The sequence below is a fragment of the Cherax quadricarinatus genome, chromosome 1, assembly GCF_038502225.1.
Source record: "Cherax quadricarinatus isolate ZL_2023a chromosome 1, ASM3850222v1, whole genome shotgun sequence".
In the NCBI taxonomy this organism is placed as follows: Eukaryota; Metazoa; Arthropoda; class Malacostraca; order Decapoda; family Parastacidae; genus Cherax; species Cherax quadricarinatus.
The window spans coordinates 100,813,808-100,830,992 of record NC_091292.1 but is presented as its reverse complement, the minus strand read 5'-3'; the positions used below and the strand labels follow the sequence as shown (position 1 = coordinate 100,830,992).

The window sequence follows — 17,185 nt, the reverse complement described above, 5'->3', positions numbered from 1 at the left end:
TCCAAGCTGAAGGTGTCCCACAGGGATGTGTACTTAGCACCACACTTTTTCTCCTTGTTATAAATGATTTGGCCTTTGTTCTCCCATCTAATATTTGGTCATCACTTTATGTTGATGACTTTGCTATAGCTTGTGCAAGCACTGACTGTCACCTGGTAGCATCCTCACTCCAGAATGCTGTCAACTGTGTTGCCCATTGGACCACTTTGCATGGGTTTAAATTTTTTGGTGCTAAAAGACACCAGATTACTTTCACCAGATGTTCTGTTGTTTCTGATACTCCATTGTACCTGTATGGCTCATGTTTCCCTGAACGTGATACAGTCAGATTTCTCAGCCTTCTGTTTGACTGCCAGCTGTCCTGGAAACCTCACATCACCTCCTTGAAAGCGACTTGCCATAGCCAGCTGAACCTCCTTAAAACCCTCACTCAACTTTCATGAGGGGGGATTGTTGAACTCTTAAGCTGCATTCAGACCAAACATACAGTGGACCCCCTGAGTTTCGTGATTAATCCGTTCCAGAGAGTGTGCTGAAAGTCGAAATTCATGAATGACGAAACAATTTTCCCCATAAGAAATAATGGAAATCCAGTTAATTCATTCCAGACACCCTAAAATATTAAAAAAAAAGTTTTTTTTTTTTAATTAAAGATTTACATACAGAAAACAGTGAGAAATCAAGTACATATATAAAATAATAATAACATTACACTTATCTTTATTGAAGACTGGGTGGCTGGAAGGCAGGAGGAGGGAAGAGGATGAAGGTACACTATTGTTTGGAAGGGGAATCCCCTTCCATAAAGACTTCAGGTACCAAGTCCTTTTCTGGGGTTACTGCCCTTCTTTGTTTTTAATGGCACTGGGACCAGCACAAAATATCTGTCCAGAGAGCTGTTTCTGGCATTTCTTTAAAACCTCCCTAAAATGGGACACAACATTGCCATTGTACATGTTGCCAAGACGGCCTGCAACAGCTTTGTTAGGGTGAAGTTCATCCATAAATGTTTGCACCTTTGTCCACATTGCACAAATGTCCTTAATCTTTGAAGAAGGCTCCTTCCTCCATCTCTCTCCCTCCTCCTCTGAAGCAATTTCCTGAGCTGTGGTCTGTTGCTGTTGTCGAAACTCACATCCAACCCCATGGAATTCCCCAATGCCACAATACTTTCCACAGCTGGCATAGGCTCCTCAGTGTTAGCCCCAAACCCTTCAAAATCCCTCTCTTGTACACATTGTGGCCACAGTTTTCTCCAAGCAGAACTGAAAGTCCTGGAAGTCACTCTCTCCCAACCCTTACCTATAAGGTTTATGCAGTGGAGGATACTGAAGTGATCTTTCCAGAACTCTTTTAGGGTCAGTTCAGTGTCTGAGGTCACTTCAGAGCACTTTTGAAACACTGCTTTGGTGTACAGTTTTTTGAAGTTTGAAATGACCTGCTGGTCCATGGTCTGGAGGAGAGGAGTGGTATTAGGGGGCAAGAACTTCATTGTGATGAAATGAAACTCCTGCACCATTTGCTCTTCTAAGTCTGGAGGATGAGCAGGAGTATTGTCCATTACCAGGAGGCACTTGAGTTCCAATTTATTTTCCAGGAGGTATTTCTTCACACTGGGGCCAAACACTTCATTGAACCAATCAAGGAAAATGTCTCACATGACCCATTCCTTACTGTTAACCTTCCACCACACACACAGATTAGCCTTGGCAACACTGTTTTTCTTGAACACTGGAATTTTCAGTGATACACAGTGAAGGCTTTACTTTGCAATCCCCATTAGCATTACTACAAAACATGAGAGTTAGCCTGTCTTTCATAGGCTTGTGTCCTGGCAGTGCCATTTCCTCCTACGTGATGTAGGTCCTCTTCGGCATTTTCTTCCAAAACAGGCCTGTTTCGTCACAGTTGAACACTTGTTGGGATTTGAACCATTCAGCCTCTATGTACCCCTTGAATTCCCGAACATATTTTTCAGCTGCTTTTTTGTCAGAACTGGCAGCCTCGCCATGCCTTACCACACTGTGTATTCCACTATGCTTCTTAAATCTCTCAAACCAGCCTTTGCTGGCTTTAAAATCACAAACATCAGCACTAGTTCCAGGCATTTTCTTTACGAGATTGTAATGCAACTGCCTTGCCTTTTCACAAATTATCGACTGCATAACACTATCTCCTGCTAACTGTTTTTGGGTAGTCCACACCAACAATAACCTCTCCTCTTCTTTGAGGATTTGCAATCTCTTTTTTTGTCAGCATATCTACCCCTTTTGCAACAACACCTTCCTTGATTTCCTTTCTCTTCACCACGATCAAAGTGATGGTTGAATGGTGTTTGCCATACATCCTGGCAAGCTCTGAAACACACACTCCACTTTCATATTTTTCAATGATTTCTTTCTTTAATTCGATCGTATTTCCTCACTTTCTTTACCAAAGGGCTGGCACTAGCTTTCTTTGGGCCCATGGTGACTTATTTAGCAGTTGGAAGAACATACCAGACGGTCACTGAATCACAAAGCCAATCATGAACCACGAGGCTATATTTTGACGAAAAAAGTTGCCGAAAGTCGGATTTCATGAAAGTCATGGCCGCTGAAATGTGGGGTCCACTGTATTTTGCAGCCTCTCCTGCAACACTTACTAAACTTTATCCCATCCATCATCAGGGACTACGTTTATGTCAATGTTCACTCCTTGAGTGATTGCCGTCGTGCCCATTACATTTGTTATTTTGTCCGCTCTCATGACCTTCATGATCCTTCTACATACAGGATAGTAACGGACATAAGTAGAGTCCATTATTTGTTTGTTGCCCATTTACTTCATCCTTTTTCTTTTCATCTTCATTCACTCTCGACTTCTCTTCAGTTTCCCCCTTGATATGTACATGTAGCATCTAAGTTTTCTCTTCCCCCTTAGGAGGTTCCAACAGTTCATGTCTGTTCTTCCCCACTGCCGTGTGCAAAACACTCAAATACCTACAGTTGCTTCTCACTCCCTTTTACTTAACCACTTGCACTCTCATTCTGGGGCTATTGCAATTTACACTAATGGTTCTAAATCCTCTGACAGTGTTGGGTTTGCAGCAGTGTTCCCAGACACTGTTGTATGTGGTCATTTATTAGACTCAGCTAGCATCTTCACAGCTGAACTGGATGCAGTTTTCGTAGTGATTATCCATTTGTTGTAGTCTCAGACTCCTTTAGTGCTTTGCAAGCTATCAAAAAATTTAATTCACCTCATCCCCTAGTTCTTAGTACATATACAACTTTTGTTGCTCTACATTTCTAGCAGAAGCAAAGAAATTGCTTTCTGCTGGGTACCTGGGCATGTTGATGTTCAGGGCAATGAGCGGGCAGAAATTTGTTGTGTGATTAGTGGTACACGACCTTCCAGTTTCATATAGAGATATTCTATTCTCAGATTTTCCTGTAATTCCCAGCCACCTTTGCAACTGTTGGCTACAACGTTGGTCTGACTTAATTCATAACAAATTACACATTATCAAGCTGAGCTTAGGATCCTGGTTATCTTATCATTGATGCCATGGTTGGGAGATTATTCTTTCCCATCTTCACATCGGGCACACACGTCTCACTCATGGGTATCTCATGGAGACAGTTCCATTCTGTGCAAATTGTTAGTTTGCCATATTCTGTTGGACTGTCCAGGGAGCATGCAAAATTTACCTTCGACACCTTGACCACTCTAATGTCCTTATTTTATCTTCCCTCCTTGCTGACAGCTCCACCTTTGATACAGACTCCCTCTTTGACTTTTTGACAGCGACAGATTTGTTACCCAACCTTTGATTATATTTCCTTTAGCACTCTTTGCTGACCTTACAACCCCTACCTTGCAGCTCTGTATGACCCTGGTGGTTTAACACTTAGTTTTGATTATAATAATAATAATAATAATAATAATAATAATAATGTATGAAAGTATAGTAGTACCAACACTCTTATATGGGTGTGAAGCTTGGGTTGTGAATGCAGCAGCGAGGAGGCGGTTGGAGGCAGTGGAGATGTCCTGTCTAAGGGCAAAGTGTGGTGTAAATATTATGCAGAAAATTTGGATTGTGGAAATTAGGAGAAGGTGTGGAGTTAATAAAAGTATTAGTCAGAGGGCTGAAGAGGGGTTGTTGAGGTGGTTTGGTCATTTAGAGAGAATGGATCAAAATAGAATGACATGGAGAGCATATAAATCTGTAGGGGAAGGAAGGCGGGGTAGGGGTTGTCCTCGAAAAGGTTGGAAGGAAGGGGCAAGGGAGGTTTTGTGGGCGAGGGGCTTGGACTTCCAGCAGGCATGCATGAGCGTGTTCGATAGGAGTGAATGGAGACGAATGGTATTTGGGACCTGACGATCTGTTGGAGTGTGAGCAGGGTAATATTTAGTGAAGGGATTCAGGGAAACCGGTTATTTTTACATAGCCGGACTTGAGTCCTGGAAATGGGAAGTACAATGCCTGCACTCTAAAGGAGGGGTTTGGGATATTAGCGGTTTGGAGGGATATGTTGTGCATCTTTATACGTACAGTGGACCCCCGACATTTGATGGCATCGACATTCGATAAATCCGACATTCGATGCATTTTAACCCTTTGACTGTCGCAACCCCCAATCCTGAGGTGTCTCCTGGTGTCGCAAAATTTAAAAAAATTATTTTTTCTTATGAAATGATAGAGAATCTTTTCCCGATTGTAATGACACCAAAAAAAACATAATTTGATGGAAAACTGACGGAATTATGCTCTCGTGAAGTTAGCGACCTCGGCGCTGTTTACAAATAGGCGATTTCGCCCACTTTGAGCCCTATTTTCGGCTAATTCCATTGTTCCAGTCGCCCAAACTCATAGCTATTTCTTTATAACTCCATTTTTTCTATCGATTGAGTACAAGAAACTGCCCATTTACCGATTTCAACTAACTAATAATGTGGTCAGAAATTTGCAATTTGGCCAATTTCACGAAAACTAAAAAATATGACAATTTCAAAATAAGGTCCAGAATGAACAATGCAGACATTCCTGGCTCTAAAATAACATTTTCTTTGCTCATCAGTCATGTCTCCAGGCCCCTCTGATATTACTCTTGCTTTCTATTTTGAATTTTTATTCAAACAAAAAATAGAAGACTTACTATTATGCAGACTACTGCAATACTGTAATAATTGTATAAATAACATCAACCCATTCATGACTGCATATTAGAATGGCTAGTTGGACATTTATTGGACAATGGCATCATTTGTTTACTTTTGAACATTGGCAAAAATCAAACATTTCCCCTACTTTGAGCTCCATTTCTAGGTTCTTTTTATAGTAAAATCAATCAAAATCACCTCTATTTCTATAATATGTTTTCCATTATATCAAATGAGACCAAGAAAACGAGAATACAACCATAAATACTATACGAAAATAGACCACAAAGTCGGCATTTTAATTAAAAAAAATGGTCGGAGTTTTTTTTTTCTCATTATGCACTGCGTGCTCCAGGATTTTTTTTATATGGTGCACACTGACCACACAGACCCATTCTCTCACATGTGGGCCTACCAGCTTTCTCCTGCTTGATTTGAAGCCGCTAGAATTTATGAGGATATATACGTCAAACACAGTACCTCGTAAGATGTATATATACGGCCGCGACAGTCAAAGGGTTAATGCAAAAATTTTGCTTCGACATTCAATCGAAACCCGCTATTCGATATGATTCGTACGAGACGTGTCCACGTGTGGCCTGAACTGCCCCGTGTGTGCCAGTGTTTACAAGCCAGCCAGTGTGTGCGCATCTAAGGATACATTCGGTACATTCCATATTACCCATATTATCACTGTTTTTGGTGCTTGTTTCTGCAAAATAAGTAACCATGGGCCCCAAGAAAGCTTCTAGTGCTGGTGACTATTACATTGACAATGTTATGAACCACTTTAGGAAAGTCATAAAGGAACGAGAGGTACAGGCCTCTATGGACAGATATGTTGTGCGACAGAAGTCCAGTGACTCTCAAGCTGGTCCTAGTGGCATTAAAAGAAGGGAAGTAACCCCAGAAAAAGACTTGATACCTCAAGTCCTAATGGAAGGGGATTCCCCTTCTAAACACTAACACCATCCACACACTCCCCTCCTCCCATCCCACCAATCATCACCAGATCTTCATTAAAGGTAAGTGTCAATTATTCTATTGTTATTAATGTATTGTTATTGTTGTTATTGTAATTATTCTATTGCATTAAACTTAATATTTCATGTGATAAATTTTTTTTTTTCATACTTTTGGGTGTCTTGCACGGATTAATTTGATTTCCATTATTTCTTATGGGGAAAATTAATTCGACTTTGGATATTTTTGACATTCGATGAGCTCTCATTAACAGATTAATATCGAATGTCGGGGGTCCACTGTATATGCTTCTAAACTGTTGTGTTCTGAGCACCTCTTCAAAAACAGTGATTATGTGTGAGTGAGGTGAATGTGTTGAATGATGATGAAAGTATTTTCTTTTTGGGGATTTTCTTTCTTTTTGGGTCACCCTGCCTCGGTGGGAGATGGCCGACTTGTTAAAAAAAATAATAATAATAATAATAATACAAACTAAGGTGGTAATGAAAAAGCCAGTTTTTTTCATTACACAATATATTGTGAACTTATATAATGTGCATTATTATTATTATAATCACAACCAAGTGCTAAACCCACTAAGGCTGTACAGCTCCGCAGGGCAGGTGGTGTTGCTGGATCAGAGAGTAACAAGGTTGGGGAGGATAACAGAGGTAGAGTTAGAAAGGGCTGTATTATTAAAGGAAGTATTGTTAAAGTTTGTGTAATAAATCAGTTGCTGTCAAAGAGGGAGTCTGAATCAAAGGTGGGGCTGTCAGCAAGGAGGGAAGATAAAGTAAGGGTGTTAAAACGATGATGACATCTGAGGTAAATTCTGTATGCTCGTTGATAGATAAGACAGTCCAAAAGAGTGTGGCAAACTGAAATTAGAATCTGACAATTCTCACAGTGGAACAGGGCACCTCTCCATGAGATTCCCATAACTGAGATGGGTGTGCCTGATGTGAAGACAGGAGAGCGTAGTCTCCTAACCTCAACATCGATGACAAGAAGGCCGGGAACCTAAACGTGGCTTGATAGAATGTAATTTGTCATGAGTCATATCGGACCGACGTTGTTGCCATCGGTTATGAGGGTAGTTGAGAGATTACAGCAAAATAGTTTGAGAATGGAATACCTCTATATGAAACTGGGAGGTCATGTACCACTGACAGTGCAACAGAGTCCGCCTGTTCATTGCCCTAAGTATCAACATGACCAGGGACCCAGCAAAAAACGATTTCTTTGTTTTTTCTAGAAATGCAGCGTAACCAGAGTTGTATATGGATATATACTGTGCAGAGGTACAGTATATATTCATTATGAAAACATAATACATGTAATGGATTGGGACTAACCATGGTCCATGTTAGTAAGCCAACACTTACCATTCTTGTAATTATATGACTGAGGGATTTGAGAACAGATGTGCCATGAAAGCTGTGGGGGAAATGGGATGAGACAGTAGCATCAGAGTTGGTGGTGACTAATACAACCATATCGCAGAAGTGCTAGATGTAAAAGCATCCTTTCTCAACCTTCTTAGCTACATGGTTACAGTGTTTTGCCTGTTACTTGCATGGACCTCTCGTCGAGTCTATCCCTTATTCTGTTTATTCACTGGCAGTCATTCATTATGACTTGGGTTTGTATTAGGTTATTTTCAGTTGGTAACTACAGTGTTTGCAGTATTTGTTATTACTTACCTTTATATTAGCAAGAGGAATGAATATAAAATGACACATTGGTTAACTTTTATTACTGATTATTATTATTCTTCTTTATCAGGTGTGGATTAGAGTACAAAATAGGAACATTCTTCCAAGGTCAGCCTACACCCCTCTCAGAACTTTGCCAAGGTGTGGTGTGTCGATGGGAGGAGATAAAACCATGGCTGAATGAAAATAATCTTACCTGCAACCTTAGTAAATTGTGCATGATGCATGATGAACTCTAAAGAAGAACTGACCATGCTAAAGGCATATAATATATAATAAAGCTTTATAATATAGTTGGCAATTTTGAGGTTTGCATTATGTTATGTTGGGCATATATGGACTGATTAATAATCCCAAATCATAACAGATAATGGAGAATAATAGAGATTCCTCAAGAAGTGTGGAACAATGCATTGCTAACTAGCTTATGGCATTATGAAGCAGTAGTATATTCTTTGAAGTACATTACAGATAATGGCCTGGAAAGCCTTAAATATGTGGGTTGAGAAACCAATTTGAAATGTGTGCAGATATTGGCTGTCTCTATTTCCTCCTTAGGCTTCCACCTTGACCCTCAGGTCATTTCCAGTGGTGTAGCCCATTGCCTCCTGGACACCCCTAACTTCACTGAATAAAAGTGTATTTTTGCTAGTGCATCGGCAACTGGCCTCTAAGGTCTAATTAGCTCTGGTTCATAGGGAAAGAATGCAAGACATGAAGAGGTCAGTGATATCACTGCCTTGCCATCATCTGTTGCGTATCACTAAAGCTAACTAGGCAAACTCTATGGTATCCAGAAGTGTCTAGATCTAGAGAATTGCCATACTACCCTGTGGGACTACACATGTGCATCTTTAATAGCCAACACTTACCTTTTATACACTGAAGCTGAATATGGTGCCTCCAGCTTCAAGAAGACCCTTGTTATATACTGTAGCTTTGTTCCAGTAGGCTTGAAGATTATAGGTTCATAAAAAATAATTTCAAGTCAAATTACATGCTGCAGCTTTGTTCCAGTAGGATTAAAGATTATAGGTTCATAAAAAAAAAAAAATGCATGTTAAAAGCCCCTGAAAGAGTTATGTAACAAACTTGTCAAGGAAACCAACGACCCCAAAGCAACCACCTTCCTTCTCCAGAGACTGTGTGGCAATTCAGAAAGGAAATGCCTGCAATATCCTAGGAATGAAGCTCCTTAGGTAAGCTAAATAAAGTTTTATGCTGTTGTGCTATCCTCATTCCTAATACAGTGGTACCTCGAGTTTCAAACAGCTCCCAACTTGAACAGTTATGTAAATGTATTTTTGTAAGTGCTTTTGTAAGTGTATTTTTAGGGGTCTGAAACGGACTAACCTAATTTACATCATTCCTTATGGGAACAAATTTGTTCAGTATCGGCACTCAGCCTTCTGGAATGAATTAAGTTCGTAACTTGAGGTACCACTGTATATCCATTGAAAGAAAAGCTCTCCTTAGAATTTCTGTACTGTAGTTTAATATTCATTATTTCACATAGCTGTCCTTGTGCAGGACAGACAAAGGCGTTTACTTTGAGGATGGGTAGCTGTTGTAGTTCCTACATATTCAGTAAATGCTCACTGATACTGAATGAGAATGATAATTCCACAGCCAATATTAAGGTGAGTATATCCAGGAACAGTAACAGGCTTGTCTATAATTTTTAATTTTGCTGGGTTATCTGCCTGAGTAGCATCTTTAACCTGCACTACACTTCACTCATTCTGGCTATGGAAATTGACCCCTTAGATCAAGAGCTGTCAAGATTGCTTGGCTTGCTTTATTAACACACACCACATCAGAGGCTGCACACACATCAAAAGTTGCACTGGAATGAATTGTAAAATTTCTTGACTAGGTTTGTGCAAAATACATAATACAGTGGCAGTGGTACCCAATGCAGAAACTTCTCATGATTATAATGAGGAGGCTTCTTGAGGGAAGTTCCCTGATAACAGTGAGGGACTCTTGATCCAAAGAATTGGATTGACTCTGATTCCCTCCTATTCTCCAAGATGTGGAGGTTGAGAAGTTATCTGGTATGGGATCTAAAGCAGCAGTTGTCTTGATTGTAGAGTGAGGGAAATGTCAGGTATCTCAAGGACGACTTACAAAGCTTTGTAAGTTAGGGGCCTGAACCATGGCCAGGAATTATTAACAATACTCATAAAACAGTAATCCCTATTTCCCTACCCATCATCAATAGAAGGGAGGCTTAAGCATTTACTAAAACAAATGACCCATGGCTAATAGAAAGACATAAGAAGTGACCAACAGTGGAGACAGTGATGACTGAAAGGGTACCTGTCATTTGATACCCACTTAGCATTAGCAAAATATACTGGACCACCACCAGACAGTGAAGAGAGAGGTCCAATTATTATTCTAATCAAATTAAGTACTAAACCCATAAAGGTCACATAGTGCTGTGAGAGATATGCAAAACAAGCCAATTAGTAATTCAGTGGAGCCAGCAATGACTCTCCAGCTTGACTTCTATTTTCTCACCAAAGAATCACATATCCCACCTGATGGCCAGAGTTCCAAGGGCAGGCTTAACTTCCAAGCAAGTGAAAGCAAGGAGTATACAGGTCACTATGCAAGTTAAACACAACAGGTCAGTGCTTAGTTTAGCCTTCATTTGTTGTGGCCACCCCAAGGGAGCCAAAGCATGGCCACATCAGCAATGATCATAATCCTCTCACCACTTATGTAAAGAAACTGTTCCACCAGAGGGTCCTCTTGGAAAGCCCTACCTTTCAACAGTTTTGATTTAGTACATTTCTGCTCCCTGTTGTCAATTCTCTTCTGCCATATGACTCGCACAGGCTTGACACACTATTTTCAGTATGATAATTCCCAAAGTGTCTTGCACAATTTTCTTCAACATGGTTATGAAAAGCTTATAAGAATACAGCTGTATAGCCCTTGTGGCTTAGCGCTTCTTTTTGATTATAATAATAATAATATAAGAATACAGGTATAGAAATTTAAGCAGTGAATGACTTGTATGACTTTAGTGCATTTGCAAATAACTTCATTTCTGAAGGAAAGTAAAACAAAGCATTTCAATGTGAGTTAAGATTCTTGTAAAAATAATCTATATAATTATATACAGTACATGATTAGGTGCAACAAAATATGACAAAAGCCTATCACTGATAATGGTAAAATGAACATATGATTTGTTAAAAAATGTCACCATTACACTTCACAGGGGCTCAAGGTATGAGTTTACTGATCACTATGAAAGATGAGTTTTGTATAGTATACCCAAATATATATAAAATTAGAATAGTAAGTTTGCTGCTAAATAGTTCATAGGCTGTGCTGAGTTATACGTTCATAATGCTAAAAAAAAAAAAAATGAGAGAGTATGTATGGATGTGTAATTGTATGTGTGTATTAATTTATATTTCAACATGCTGGCAGCCTCCCATCAAGGCAGGGTAACACAAAAAAGAAAGACTTTCATCATCATTCACATGTAATCAGTCATTGCAGCAGCACACAGATACTACAGTTCAGATGTCACTCCAAACAGCAAATATCCCAAACCCCTCCTTTAAAGTGCAGGCATTGTACTTACCACCTCCAGGACTCGAGTCTGGCTAATCAGTTTTCCTGAATCCCTTCACAAAATATTACCCTTTTCACACTCGTCAAGTCCCAAAAACCATTTGTCTCCACTCTTATCTAACATGCTCACACATGCCTGCTGTATGTCCAAGTTCCTTGCACATAGAAACCTCTTTTACCCCCCCTCCAAGCTTTTCTAGAATGACCCCTTACCCTCTCCTTCCCTCCACTACAGATTTATAAACCCTTCAAGTCATCCTATTTTTGCTCCATCCTCTCTAAATGACCAAACTGCTTCAATAACCTCTCCTCAGCCCTCTGAATAATACTTTCAGTAACTCCACACCTAATTTCCACATTACAAATTCTCAGCATAATATTTATGCCACATTGCCCTTAGACACCACATCTCCACTGTAACATTCACAACCCATGCTTCACACCATATAAGTGTTGGTACCACTATACTCTCATACATTCCCTTCATGGATAATATTTTATTATCCACAGATACCTCAATGCACACAGAGCAGGCATGTGCGAGCCTGTTAGGAGCAAGTAGAAACGAATGGTTTTTGGAACTTGACAAGGTGTTGGAGTGGGAGGAAGGTAATATTTTGTAGAGGGATTAGGGAAACTGGTTAACCAGACTCAAGTCTTGGAGGTGGGAAGTACAATGCCTGCACTCTAAAGGAAGGTTTTGGGATATTTGCTGCTTAGAGTGACATCTAAACTGTCGTATCTGTGCACCTCTGGCAAGATAGTGAGTTTTATTTTCTGGTCGCCCTGCCTCGATGGGAAACTGCCAGTGTTAAAAAAATTTTATTTTTATTTTGTAACAAAATTTGTCTAGAACCTTATTTTCTTGATAACAATGGTACTGGATATACCTCTGATAGGTTTTGAGAGTACATCAAGTTTTATAACCTGTCCATTTGGTTAATATACAAATTTTAATACAGCACATAAGTATTTTATTTTGCAGAGAATTAAAAGGGACAAATTAAGTGAACCATCCCTCTTAGGCAGTCAGACAAGATAGTTAAAAAATTTCATAATTGTTTAGTATCATGAACTGAAAAAATACCAATGTGTGCAAGCTCGAAAATTAATATTACCATACTATGAAATAATGCTCACATCACAGTTTTAAATTAAATGTTAAAGAAAATCTTTGTTCTTTATATACATTCAATATACTGGATACACTTGTTAAAATATATGTATTAGCCACAGCATAACTATTTATCCCAATGAATGAAAAGGAATTTAAGGTTTGACTACACTTGGGTCATTAAGAGCTTTATCCCAATAAAAAAAAAAAAATACTGTACATGACTCAAGTATCTTCTGTTCCATTATAAAAACTTGACAAATTTTGTACTACAATATGTACATTTATTCAACGAAGTGTGTAGCATACCAGTTTCAGAAAAAGCTGCATTATTTGCCATCCTAACATGAATTTAATTTTTTCCTCATTACAGACTACACATGCTTAAACAAGTGAAAAAAAAATTCTCAAATAGTGAAGGTACTGCAAATCTTGAGGGAAAAAATTCTCAACATTTATTTTTTAACCTGATACTTATACGAAAGTTGAAATTACATACAGCACAGTGTTTGTAAAATTTAGATTATTTTAGTGCTTCTGTAATGTTTTTTATTATAATAATCCCAAAGGTGAAAACTATGTACTCTTGTTTACTAAGCATGGTCTTAAGAAATTTCTATTTTTCATAGTTGATTATTTCTTTTAGGTACAACTCATGATTCACAAAATTGTAATAACAATGCTGGACTGAGTTCTAGGTCTCTCTGGCCTACTTGTGCCATAATTTCTTTTAGTTATAGGTAATCAGCTAGTTTATAGCTCTTGTAATATCAGCTTCTCGTCAGAGGGCAGTTTCAAATTACAGTGGAACCTCAGTTTTCATATGCCCTAGTTGGAGAAAATTCTCTATAAAATGTATTTTTTGTTAATATTTTTGGGTGTCTGGAACAGAACCAATTAATCCGTTCCAGACACCCAACAATATTAACAAAAAATACATTTTATAATGTACATTTATAATATACATTTTATAATGTATTTTTTGTTAATATTGTTGGGTGTCTGGAATGGATTAATTGATTCTGTTCCAGACACCCAAAAATATTAACAAAAAATACATTTTATAGAGAATTTTCTCCAACTACGGCATATGAAAACTAAGGTTTCACTGTATGTACAAAAGATAATTTAAAAAGAGATGTGATCAAGATTCTTTCAAGAAGCCTGTTAAGCAAGTGGTGACTTGCTATCCTACTTCGAAGAAACATGTAGAAGTCAGTCTTCAAAAATAAAAGGCTTAAATGTGATAAGGTAACAGTATTCGGGCAAAGTTTTCATATATTACCTGCTTTAAATGTAGGAAAACAAGACAATGTAGACAACAGTAGTAGTTAAAGAAAAAATTATTATGTACCTTTCAAAGGAGGTGCCATGCCAGTGAAAGGCTCTTGATCCAAAGAATTGAAGCTACCTTCCTTTCCTTGGATCAAATTAACTGCCTTCCATTCTCATGACCCCTTAGTTAGTTTAGTGCTACCCCTTTAAAATAAAAGATATAATCTATGTATTTGAGTAATTCATTTTTCTTAGATGCCACCATAATATTGAAATATTATTAACAGGTGATAAAAATGTACAGTAATCTCTCTCTATTGCATCATTAGTCATTAACCAAGAGTGATTTTTTAACAAAAAATTTTTTGTGATATGATCAGCCTACCACAATTAAAGCTATTTTATAGGATACTACATACCAACTAAATTAATTACTGTATGTCGTAGCAAAAAATTTAAGTTATTTAACCCTTACTGTCCAAATGTAGATCTACGTTTTTTCGACATTTGAAAACGTGTATTATTATTATAATAAAAAAAGAAGCGCTAAGCCACAAGGGCTATACAGCGCTGCTGAAAACGTGTAAAAAACGTAGATCTGCTTGGACAGTTTAAGGGTTAATAAGTTGCACAAAACAATTTGTAAAACAAAAATAAATTTTTCAAACTCAATATTTTATAATGTACTGTACTCGAGATAATGAAAAAAACTATTGACCAATTTTAAAATTTTTTTTTAACATCATTGTCACCATAACAGTGGAATGACAGTAAATATAGCTTAATCATGAAAGTGTTAAGCTGAATGCTATTTAAAGATTAAGCTGCCTTGTACCAGTAACCCTCCCTGTTAAAACATAGAAGCACCATTAAAACACTTAACAATGGGAATGTATTGGTAAGTGATGCGCCATCATGTTGTACAACCTAGTGAGAATCTTAAAACATTGAGAAACATACCTCATGTGGCCCTACATAATACCTCACGTGAATTAAATTACACTATTGCATCCAACTCTTAAGAGATTTTCCTGCAATGGGAGATTGTACTTGGCCTCCTCCTGGAACCAGAATGGAGCACACTTTCACCACTGTACTAAACAATGGCCACACAATGAACTATGACTGCTTTTGGAAACTGAAAATCAACTGAACAGCTAGACTTATTTCAATTCAAAATATGAGTCGATTGTTTACTAGTCAATTGAAAGTTTTATAATGGTCACTAGCCATTCAATTGATTATTTAACTTTCCAAATGTACAACTGACTACATATCTTTCTGTAACCTGAGAAGTCTTCCTATGTCCACTGCTTATGTAGTATGATCAGCTATTTTATCCCTTAGGTAATGATTTAAGGATGAATACAGCAAAGGATTAAAATAGTTGACCCTGTCATGGGCATGTGATCCACAGTAACTTTTTAAACCACATTTTAATTTCAGCTATACAAAACTGAATTTGTAGCAATGAAAATAGTGTCACTTGGACTTCATTTAACAAGATATAAAGTTGTTCTTAAGTAATTATCACTTACATTTTTACAGTCTTTCAGGAATCAAATTCGTACAACACTGAAATTTTGTTTCCCTTCTCTACGTGGCTCCTGCCACTCTGGACCCATAACTAATGGATTGATAGATTGCACTGGCACAGTACTTTACATTACCTCATGATAAATCACATTAGCACCAAAGCATTAATACCTTATAGTCTGCATATATGATGATTTTCATGAGGATTTGTCAGAAAGCAAATGTGTGCACTCGCTGAATTAACGAAATGCACCCAAAAATAAATGAAATAGTAAATAAATGGTGTGTGTAAACTTCACCGAAGTCAAAGGAGTCTATGGCTAAGACTTTCACAACACATTTTAACTGCACAGAATTATTCTTGCTGCCTGCAGGGTCTCAAAAAGCTGCACTTAAGATCAGGTAAAAATGTATAATGAAAAATCTACGGAACAAATGTGATCTTTTTCTTCCTCAACCTACAATGCACTGATTTTTCTTGACTACAATGAAAAGTTCCTTTTCATTCATCATATTCAAGCTACTTGCAGCACAAGTAAATTTTTCAACATTAGCAATGCAGTTTCAAAATTCATTGCCAAATTTCCACTTGGTTAAATTTCAAAACCAACATACTTGCCTTAGGCTAAGTCAGATGTCCTTCGTGCATCAGAAAGAGTAACTTGTATTACAATTTAACATCACTTATTTTATCACAAATTTTTTTTATGAATAATGTCTGTATGACTATCTCGTAAGACACTTGCTAATTGCACACTCGACAGCTTCCTGGATGTTTATGAAAACAGGGATCCCATCCTTATTAGCCTGGTCAGTGAGGTAACTTCTTCCCCTGTTGTAATCCTTCAATGCCGATCTTGACAACTGGCAACATAAACAGTTACTTGTCAGTGAGAGTGAGGAAAAGAGAACTAGTGTGAGTGAAAAAGTTTGACTGAGTCTTACCCATAACTCTTCCAATAATACCTCTACCACACAGCTTACCCAGTATACTCAACAGTATTAGTCCCTTATAATTCTTGCTCTCATTTATCCCCTTTTCAATTACACAAAAGAACTGCATACATCCTCTTTGCCAATTCCTAAGTACTTTCCTACCTTTCATACATACACACACACACACACGCAGTAGGGCCCCACTTATACGGCAGGTTAGGTTCCAGGCTACCGCTGTAAAGCGGAAATCGCTGTAAAGTGGAACACACCTTTTTTCCACTTGCTATCTAGTATTTGTATGCATTTACAAGTTTACACTAACATATATTAAGTTAGTAAGTTTATTCAGATATACACAAATGCAGTTACATAGATAATCATACATAGCAGCATATGTGTAAAGTACCTAGGATAACCCAAAAAAGTCAGTGTGACTTATTTCCATTGGGGTTAGCAGTAGAACTAGGCATTAAAAAACAATAAAAAAGTAAAATACACACATAGTACACTCATTACTTACCTTTTAATATTTGTAGACTTAATCTAGGGTGAGACAAGTAGTATTTATTGTAAGAAATCAAGTGTGGTATGTATGGTAGCCAGCCAGGGTACCATACAAGGCCACCCCATCCACATATAATATTCTATAACATTTAAGCATCCCAGAGTGATAAAATGCATATACAGTTCACTCATTACTTACCTTAAAATATTTGTAGTCTTAATGTAGGGTCAGAGGTGAGTAAACGAGATAAAACAAACAAATGAGAGCGAGAGAGTACATGAGAGAGGACACTCGTGGAGTTATGTAAACAAACCAGGCGAACGTGAGTTATGTAAACAAACAAAGTGTACACATCTGGTTTGTGTACAAGTTGTGTCTACGTTGATACGGTAGAAT

General features: G+C 37.9%; 2 protein-coding genes across 15 annotated transcripts in view; one reads left to right on the top strand and one right to left on the bottom strand.

Moving 5' to 3' along the window:
* The window catches only part of LOC128689195 (multiple inositol polyphosphate phosphatase 1), a gene marked incomplete at its 5' end in the record, with an annotated part of 38,191 nt that extends 23,859 nt beyond the window's left edge, over positions 1-14,332 (top strand). Inside the window, 1 exon segment of the mRNA XM_053777339.2 lies at positions 7,897-14,332. Within this exon segment, the coding sequence (XP_053633314.1) occupies positions 7,897-8,065 (169 nt within the window).
* raw overlaps positions 10,911-17,185 on the bottom strand; it is a 318,621-nt gene continuing 312,346 nt past the window's right edge. For all 14 annotated transcript variants that reach the window (XM_070085138.1, XM_070085165.1, XM_070085143.1 and 11 more), the window contains one exon: positions 10,911-16,212. In XM_070085138.1, the coding sequence (XP_069941239.1) occupies positions 16,075-16,212 (138 nt within the window). In that variant the 3' untranslated portion in view covers positions 10,911-16,074. The remainder of the gene's footprint in view (positions 16,213-17,185) is intronic.